Here is a 9,888-nt window from a genome sequence, read left to right as displayed (position 1 = left end):
CCAAATGCTAATGTCATACATAGTTTTTTCAAAGTTTTTACAGTGCACTAGAAAATTGCAGCTACAGAACCTCACGTGATAATGGAGTAGAAGATATTTTACCAAAAAAAAATGATAGTGGAGTAGAAGATAAGCCCCATGCTTACTCTAGTTGGTTGGTAGGTTTCTTCCGCTACACAATTGATTAATGTTCGATTCTTGAGGTCAGATTGCGAAAAAGTAAATTCTTGTGAATATTTTAGTCCTGACTGGACTCGTCTTTGATCAGACCGGAGAAAGAATAAATTGATGTATGCATAAGCTGACGAGAACGTTCCTAACGGTCAAACCCAAAAAAATGGAGTAGAATACTTCTACAGGAGAGAAACAGCTCCTTTCGCGCGTGCTTGTTGTATCGATTCGTCACCCTTTTGGTATTTTTAGTTAGGTACTCCAATCAGTTGGGACCAGGGTTTTGAATTCCGTTTTATACCCGCCGGTACCGTTTTGGTGAGAAAATCATACTTTAACCCTATAATACCGTCCCAACTTTAATACTGGGCCTTACCGGTTGATACCACAATTCCGAACAATACCCGGCGAAATGGTGCTTCAGGCGATTTCGACCGGTATTTTGTAAAGATGTGGCGTCACGGAGAGGAGAGGGTGATAAAATAAGAGAGTGGGTCGACCAAATGTAGTGGCGTAAAACTGTAGTAAATATTAGAGAGAGAGAGAGAGAGAGAGAGAGAGAGAGAGAGAGAGTTGAGTGTTTGTTTTGGTGGGGGGTTCTAAAGAGTAAAGTTGGATTGGGAAAACCAGCGGTTTTGCACCCACCGTTTGGGAATAATGAGCACTGTAATTGGCGTAGTTCCCGATATCTAAAAAAATTGAACAAAGAAGTCGATTAGTTGCATTGGAATCTGAATAAACTTTCTTTAAGTTGCCAAATCTAATTTTGAAGCATTCAACAATATTATAGTATTGGGTTCATCATTGAAGTTTATGTTTATAACTCTACAAATACTCCAATATATGTTTAGTTGTTTACTAATAGCGAGGAATCCGAAATTGTACAGGTATTTTGTATTGGTACGTATCGTACCAATAAGAAAAACGGTACTATATCTGGTAAGGCATTCAAAACCTTGGTTGAGACTGCATGAAGATACAAATGTTGCCAAAGGCCAAATAGCACTCCTCAATAAGTTGAAACGATGTTGCTTTATAAATGATATCCATGTTAACAGTGCTCTGATGCTATAAGATATTTGTAGTTCTTTTTTTGTCGTCATTGGGTGTTCGTACTTGGTTGGAGTTCATCTGATTGTTTGAGTATTTGTTATCTTTTATGTTTGGCTAGCACTTTATTTCTTTTGAGATTGCTGATTATAGGTATGAATATACAACAGATCGCGAGTGCCGCTTTTTGCGTCAGGCTTAATGTCTAAGTCGGAGTGAAAGACATCGACTCCCTTGTATTTTCCTCATTTACAATAATTAAATTAATAGTTTGGCTTTGTCTAATATATTTGTAAAGAACTCCATTTTGTAAATGCCACTGAGCTATTATTAATATAATTTTGAAATTTGATTTTGACACTGCTGTTTTAGCTACTGACATTCTACTTTATGTCTTGATCATGTGAGATTACAAAACACAAATGCAAAGTGCCATTGTTTAAAATTAAAGTGCCAAAATCGAATCCCTATAATCTTCCCTATTTTGTGAAAAAAGCTTTTTAACTTAAAGAAGTCTCCTTTTCACCAAACTAGTGGGGAGTTCGGGTCCATATTTAACTTAAGAAGTCGCTTTAGAAGATACTACTACATTCTTTCTTTTTCTTATTATTCCTATTTCGATGCCATTATTTCTTATATTTATTTTTTGAAAATGGTAACAATCCAATAGCTGTCAATAAGACAGAAAAATTACTATTACATGCGTTAAAGCGCTTTGAAAAGTTTTACCTAATACTAATGTACTGTGAAAATTTATATTTTTTTGTATTCTTTTAAACTTTATTAACAACCCAATAATCTGTAAAAAAAAAACATAGAAAAATTCTAAAATCAGTTCAATGGGCTGACAATAATGAGTGTGTGAATATATATTAAGTAGTATAAAAAGTACATATAAATACGTGTTTTTTTTGTCCTCTAATATGCTTATCGTCAACTCAATAGGCTGACAATATCAAGACCGAAAAACATAATCACACTCCACTTAGGAAGGAGTAGTACTTTGAACCCAAGTTCATAGTGACGTAACATGGCAGTAAAATCAAATCTAAACAGTAGGAAGCGGTGAAAACGAGGTGGGAAAATCTGTCAGATTGTGCACTCAATTTATTGTACTATACTAGTATTTATTTTGCTTCGGGTGTTGCGCACCAGCTGGAATTTGGATGGTTGTGGAAAATAATTGGGTGCTCTTGTCACTCCTACGTACGGACCCTTAACTAAAACATAGAATAAGGTTATTCAAAACAAAAACAAAAAAAAACACGGAGAATATACTTATTCAATTACAAATAGATGGTCCTCTATGATTATAATTGCATACAATCATGTGCTTTCTTGTCCATTTAAATAGAAAAATAGAATTCCCAAAAAAAAAAACATTTTATATTTTTAAAAACTCTAGTTGGGTGAGTTTTGGATTGTTTGCGATCTTGGGCAACGAACTTAAATGTAATGGCCAAGTTTTTTTTAAGAAAAAGTAACTACTACAATTCCATTAAAAATTTGGAACGTGAGTGTGATAGGTGAATGATTTTTAAAAAAAAACCAAACGATGCAATGCCGGCCTAACTCGTTAATTCGAATAGCTTCTGCTATACTTAAAAAATAGTAGATATGTACATCGAATGAATTTTTGAACACATAAAATTGCACAAATTTTTCTTAACAAAAAAGTTTCAAACCTTATACTTGCACAAATATCGTCCTTACTCTTACCTTATTTCCATTACACGAGCCCCACAAACACTGCATCACTAATATGTTTGGACTCCCCATAGTCCCACAAACACTACATCTACATTATAAAACAGGACGGTTTTCTATTAAAATGTCTATTCGTACAAATAAAGCACCATCTATAACCGTTCGATCTTACTTCCTATTAACTTTATAGCCGTTGAATCGAATGAATATTTCCTAATGTATAAATCTACAATGTCTATTCATACAAACAGAGCACCCTCTACAACCGTTTGATCATACTTCCTATTAACTTTGAAGCCGTCGGATCGAATGAATATTTCCTAATGTATAAATCTACAATAATGTAAATGTTTTCCAAACTTTCAAATTATGTACACTGCTATAATCCGCCAAAATTGTATATTCCAAAAAGGCATGATTGTATAGTATAATCCTAATGCTAATTGTATAATCAGCCAATTTTCAGGAAAGGCATGATTGTTTAATCAACCAATATTGTATAATCTTAATCCTAATCTTAATGCTATATTCCGGAAATTAATTCAATCATGCCTTTCTTTTATTGACTAATCATAATCATAATCCTAATCTCAACTCTCTTTTTTATTGACTAATAATATTTCGGAAATTAGTGACTAATCCTAATACTATAATCAGCCAAAATTTGAAATAAAAATAATGAAATCTATATAATATGACAAGAAAGTTTTCTACCAAATCCTGATATCCTGATTTGTTGTGAGGGTAAAAAAAAAAAAACTTAATTTATCCCTCGGTTAAATTAAGACTTGCTGTTGATTGACTTAAAGATCTGATTGCCGTTGATTGACTTAAAGATCCGATTGCCTATTGTAATGATTTTCGATTGTAATGACTTACTTTTTTTCTATCCAATTTACCTATTGCCGATAGTAATGATTTCCGAAATTTCCGAAATTTCCGATTGTAGTTGATTGTAATGATTTCCGAAATTGCCGAAATTATCGATTGTAGTTGATTTGGGTGTAATTAAAGACTTGATTGTAAAGACTTGCCATTGATTGGGTAAGTATTTTCGAAATACAAATGGGTGATTTATGAATTTGTCGTTGATTGGGTGAGTGCTATAATGGAAATACAAATCGGGTAAGGCAAATTTGCCGTTGATTGAACAATACAAATTGGGTGAAACAAATTTATCTCCCTCTCTCTCCCTAATCGTTTCTCTTTCTCTCTCTCTCTCCCTAAACGTTTTTCTTTCCTGTTCTCTTTTCCGTCTCCCTGACTATCGCCCTTTCTCTAATTCTCTTACCACAGGTATGGCTCTTTACTTCGTTTTTTTTCAGTTCTTCATTTTTTTCCCCCAGTTCAATTTGTTAAGTTCAACTCCAAAAAAATTCGATTACGCTCGGTTTAAATTGGAATGACGGCTATATTGAGTATAATATTTGAATCTTTTTTTTTTTAGAACATACAAGGAGGGAGAGGATTTCAATTCGACCAATCCAAAAGTGCATTGGTAATGAAGAAGTTCATTCTATAGGATTGAATGAAGAAGTTTTTTTTTTTACCCTCATAATAAATCAGGATTTGGTAAAAGTTTAATCATGATTGCCCTCACATAATGATTTTACTTTTTTTCTATCCATTTGGTTATGAAATTCTACGACTTTCAAGTTATTTGCCGTCATCAAAATCATGCATAGCACGGGTCTTATGAGATTCCCAAATGGGATAATCAGTAACACAATTGAACAAAAATGTCTATTCATACATTACTCAAACTATTGGTACATCAGTGTTTTTTGATTTGATCAAGATTTATGTGTTCGAGTTTGTTCTATGCGTCTCAGTTGGTCTCTTTCAAGCAAGGTAATTTTGTGATTGATCTCATAATCTCCATATATATATAGCTATCCACTGATCAAAAAATCGTTTAACGGATAGGCTCACTTATAAGAAAGTTTTAAAAAAAGAAGATTTACAGCTAATCATTTCATTCTTAATTTATGGAATTTCTAATAGAGAGATGGTTAGTTTGTTCTTAGAGGCATTCAACGGGGAGATCATGTGCAACCAAAGTGAGTGTGATTTACATAACTTTTCTATGATTTTACTTTCTTACATATCAAAAAAAATTTCATGGATTTCTGTGGTTTTAGACATCGTTTACAGATTTGCTAAGGAATTCTTCTGGGCACACCAAACATCAACCAAGGTAATGGAATGAATTTAATCTATTGTAATGTTTGCTCACACGATGCGTGATTTTTCCCTAATCTTAATTTGATTTTTGCCTAATCTTAATTTGATACAAGCTTTTGTTAATTGGGAACATGCTTTCTCTATTATCTATTGACAGATATCAATGTTTGGATTGCCCAAATCATAATCACTTTATGGGGACACTATTTTTGTCATTTTATTATTATTGATTTTTTTACCTACCCAAAATCAATATAGATTTTTTGTTTGCATTGATGTTTGGATGGTGTTTTTTATTTTATCAAAGTTTTATGCATTTGAGTTTATGCATACAGAAGTTAGAAATTGAAAAATTATTTGCTCTTCACTTGCTGATTCAAGTTAAACAGGTCAATAAATTTGTTTGGGTTATTATTTTCCGCAAAGTTGAATTCATTGGATAGGGGTTGATATAATTGGTTGAATGTCCAATATTTGTTTAAATCGTTCAAGCCGCATCTTCAGACACGGGCATCCACTAGTCACTAATATGTTTGAGCTCCCCACAGGAAGATGAGTGAGTGTAATATGTTTAGAAATGCGATATTTGTAGAGGAGTTGTTTTATTAAACATGTGAGAATCACACAAATGGGTGATTTTGAAAAGAGTTGGAACCGTACCAAGCAAGATTGTTGTTCTATAAATTGCCAACACACATTTGTATGAATTCACCACCAAAGTACTAAGTAGTAAGTGTCGTTTGACTCTCATCAAAATATGTGACAAAATAGGCCGATAGGGTGCGAGCTTCGGCCCTATAGGTGTGACCTCTATCCTAAGGGTTAGGTTGATTTATGTTGTCTATGGGTTGGTCTTCGGCTTAGCTTATGTTGTCTATGGGCTATGCCTTTCAGTTTTTGGGCTATTTCGGCATCTTGGGCTTTTTGTTGTATTTGGGTTATGAATTTATTGGGGAAAATGCCGGTCAATGACTTGTTTTGGTAATTAATATATGCCAAAAACATTTTCAGTATTAACAAATGTTCTCAGTATGTCATTGACAGGTATTAATTATCAAAACACATCATAAGCTGTCATTTTCCCAATTTATTGTGGGGGTTTTATTGTTACATTTATACCTGTTTAGACCCTTTAGGTGATTTAGGTTAGGCCCATTGGGGGTTCTCTTTGTTGTTGGCTTCTTGCCAACAAAAGCTTGTTTTGTTATTTTTTTGTTCAATGAAATTTTTGTTTCACCGTTCAAAAAATAAATGTGATGAAAAAGACCACATAGCAGTACTCTGAGAGCAAGTAATAACTTGACACTTGTCATACCTGACACCACTAAACAATTACTCCAGCACTCCACAGCTAATCACCTCCCCCAGCAACTGTACCAGGAGATTCCACAGTCCTCCCCACTACCCCCAATATTTTACAGTATGAAATATTTCCCCACTTTGTATTTTTAAATCTTATTTCATTTTCTTGCCCACCATTTTTGTCCTATAAATCGGCCCCCCCCGCAACCCGAAAAACCTCTTCCTCTTCCATTTCTCTTCCCCCCTATAGATCTTGGGCTTCCAAGTTCTGCTCCTCCTCCTCTCACTCTCTTTCTCTCTAGATATTGCCATAGTTCTGAGTCTCTGTTTTCCTCTATTTTTCTTGTTCTTTTTTCTGATTTATTGGGTAGATTCTGCTCATCTGGGCTCTTATTCTGGTGATTTTGCATAGGGAAAATCCAAAAAAAGAAGAAGACCCATCTCGTTAATCTGTTGAAATTATAATTCTTAGAATCTCTGGCTCTGATTTTAAGGATATCTGACAGAAAAAACAGAGACCCATCTCATTACTCTGTTGAAATTTTTACTTGGTAGATTCTGTCCCATCTTGGCTCTGATTTTGTGGGTTTTGGACTCGAAAATCAAAGACCCATCTCGTTACTCTGCAGAAATTTCTATTATTATTTAGATCTGTGGCGATTAATCTGCCAAAAAGGAACCCTCTTTCTCTGTGTCTAAAATCTTGATGCAGAGTATCTTGATCTTCATGTTTGACGCTCATGTTTCCAGTTCTCAGTGAAATACTCCGTTCGGGGTTTATGATAAATTCCTCTCTCAGACGCAGGACCCATCTCGTTCAATCTTTCTCCTGTTTTTTCCTCTACTGGTTCTATGTTTTTTCATGAATAAAGCCCTAGTCTCCCCTTAATTTATATTACATAACTATAGTCTCTTATTTTCTTGATTTAGATTCATATATTATATCTGGGTCCTGCGTCTTTTTCCTTTGTAAGCCTAAGAAGACTAGTTTAGTACTATATCCAGCCTTTTTGCTCTTGGTGATGGCTTCTTCCAGTGGAAACTCATCTGGGTCAACTCAGATCCAGAGCCCAGGCTCAGGAGAAGATTTGCAGGTGGTGGTTGTGGTGGCGGACCAGAGGAAGAGGAAGAGAATGCTATCGAATCGCGAGTCGGCGAGGCGGTCCCGGATGCGAAAACAGAAGCACCTGAACGATCTGATGGAGCAGGTGGCCCAGCTGAGGAAGGAAAACAACCACGTCCTCACGAGCGTAAGCGTCACGACTCAACACTTCCTTAACGTCGAGGCAGAGAACTCTGTTTTGAGGGCTCAAATGGGTGAGCTGAGCCAGAGGCTCCAGTCTCTGAATGATATCCTCGGTTATATGAACACAAACGCTGGTGGGTTTGTCGAGACTGAGGATTTTTATGGGACTGTTTCGGATGGTTTCATGAACAATTCGTGGAATTCGATGTATCTGAATCAACCCATTGTGGCTTCCGCTGCTGATATGTTCCAGTGCTAATCATCTATCTGGTCCGATGGTCCGGACACCCGATTATTAAAAAAAATGAAAAAAAGTAACGAAATTGGTGGTGTTTGTTCAATGGGTTTGATGAGTGAAGAGGGGGAAAAGGGATTATTGTTGGTTATTGTTAATCTTCTGTTGTTAAGTAGTGTATTAAGCAGACTAGGGTGGGGTTAATCATGAATAATAATAATGCATTTGTAATCTGCACTCAAAGTCAAAGGTGGAGTGCTTTAGTTTGTAATTGGGGTGGGGTATTCAGTGATGCAAGTGGTTGTATTTAAATCTTGTAATCTCACTTTGGTGAAGTCAGAAGTGTTCTGTACTGTTCTGTTCTTTTCTTTTCTTTTTTCCATTTTCTGGCGTGCAAGGAATGATATTGGTGAAACGATTTTTGGACTCTCCCTCCTCTCGTGTTCATTTGCACTCTTTTTCTTGTCTTTCTTTGTGTGAATTGACAAATGCCCTTTTTTTGATCGGCAATAATAAATTTTATTAAAAAATAGGGACATGGGAAGGAATTTAACAAAGAGTTGGACGCGATGCCTTTTATATGTGAAAAAGTGAACTCATTAAGTATGAATAGTTCGGTAATTTCATGTGAATAATTGGACGATGCCTTTTATAAGTGAAAAAGTGAACTCGCTAAGTATGAGTAGTTCTATAATTTTATGTGAATACAAGAAAATAAAAGAATGCAAGAGAATAAAAAAGGAGTGCAATAATCATTTCTCGTGATATTACAGGGGTCTCTTAAAAAAATGATATTATAGGGATCTTTGACCCTCTAATCAAATTCCGGCAAAATTGAGAAGAAAGAATTTTCAAATACAAACTTGTGAACTTGGAATTGCGATGGCTGGGGTGACTCGGGTACCGACTAGTTTGGTCCATTTAGTGCATCTGAGTCATTTAAAGTGTTTCGGACAATTCAGATTTAAAAAGGGTGTTTTTTGTTTTGTTTTTCTAAAGCACCCCTTTAAATTTGGGTTGTTTTTTTTGTTTTCCCCCACTAAAACACCCTTTTAAATTTAAGTCATCCAAAACACTTTTAGATGGCTCGGATGCACCAAATAGACCAAACTAATCAGTAGCCAAATTGACAGGATCCGCCCCCGATTTTATGTTACTTACTCTAAACACAATAAATATCCCATCAAATAATGTGGCCTCGAGCGTTACCTGAAATACTTCAAAATTTATCATCAAACGAGTATTTTGTTACCACAATCTGCAATTTTTTTTTTGAAAGGATCCACAATCTGCAATTTGAACAATGGGATTTCGTGAGGCAAATACTTCAAAATCAATCTCTTAGGGTTGACATATGAAGTATCTGTTAGATGCTTATTAGTCCTCCGTTTCAAACGAAACACGATAATTGTGATTCGCAATTGTGGTAGTTAATAAGTGGATGGAATTTACAAGAGAGAGGATGTATAGTCATGGATTTCATACGGAGTGATGTAATCATCAACCTTAAGAGAACGGAGTGATGTAATTATCAACCTTAAGAGATTGGTTGATTAGGAGCATGGCACCAAGTAAGGACCCCTAAATATCTTTTTGTTGATTGTAAGATAGATGAAGGATGCTGGGAGCGTGCTGCACAGCTACGTGCTGTGCAGCGTGCTGCGCGGCTGCTGGTGCCGCCTTGCCGGCATCGGCCCGACGATCGGAGACGTCCACTGCGTAGAGTTCGTCAAGTACTACAAGTATACCAAAAATCAATCCGATCAAATATCGTTAAATACTTCATCGGAATACATATAACTTGGAAAAAAATGAATCATAATGGATACAAAACACTGGATCAAAACCACCGAATCCATTCTTTTTGAATTATATGTGTTCCGATGAGATATTTAACGATATTTGATCGGGTTGATTTTTGGTACACTTGTAATACTCGACGAGCTCTACGCAGTGGACGTCTCCGATCATCGGGCCGATGCCGGCAAGGCGG

At 35.6% G+C, this 9,888-nt stretch overlaps 1 protein-coding gene across 1 annotated transcript; it reads left to right on the top strand.

Moving 5' to 3' along the window:
• Positions 1-6,489: 6,489 nt before the first annotated feature.
• LOC131330984 (bZIP transcription factor 11-like) lies at positions 6,490-8,324 on the top strand. Its single transcript, XM_058364778.1, has one exon. It carries the CDS (start codon positions 7,437-7,439, stop codon positions 7,917-7,919), a length of 483 nt encoding a protein of 160 aa, XP_058220761.1. The 5' UTR covers positions 6,490-7,436; the 3' UTR covers positions 7,920-8,324.
• The last annotated feature ends 1,564 nt before the right edge of the window (positions 8,325-9,888 follow it).

The sequence above is a fragment of the Rhododendron vialii genome, chromosome 6a (assembly GCF_030253575.1).
Source record: "Rhododendron vialii isolate Sample 1 chromosome 6a, ASM3025357v1".
In the NCBI taxonomy this organism is placed as follows: domain Eukaryota; kingdom Viridiplantae; phylum Streptophyta; class Magnoliopsida; order Ericales; family Ericaceae; genus Rhododendron; species Rhododendron vialii.
Note: the sequence above shows the minus strand (reverse complement) of the source record. Positions and strands in the feature narration are given on the sequence as shown.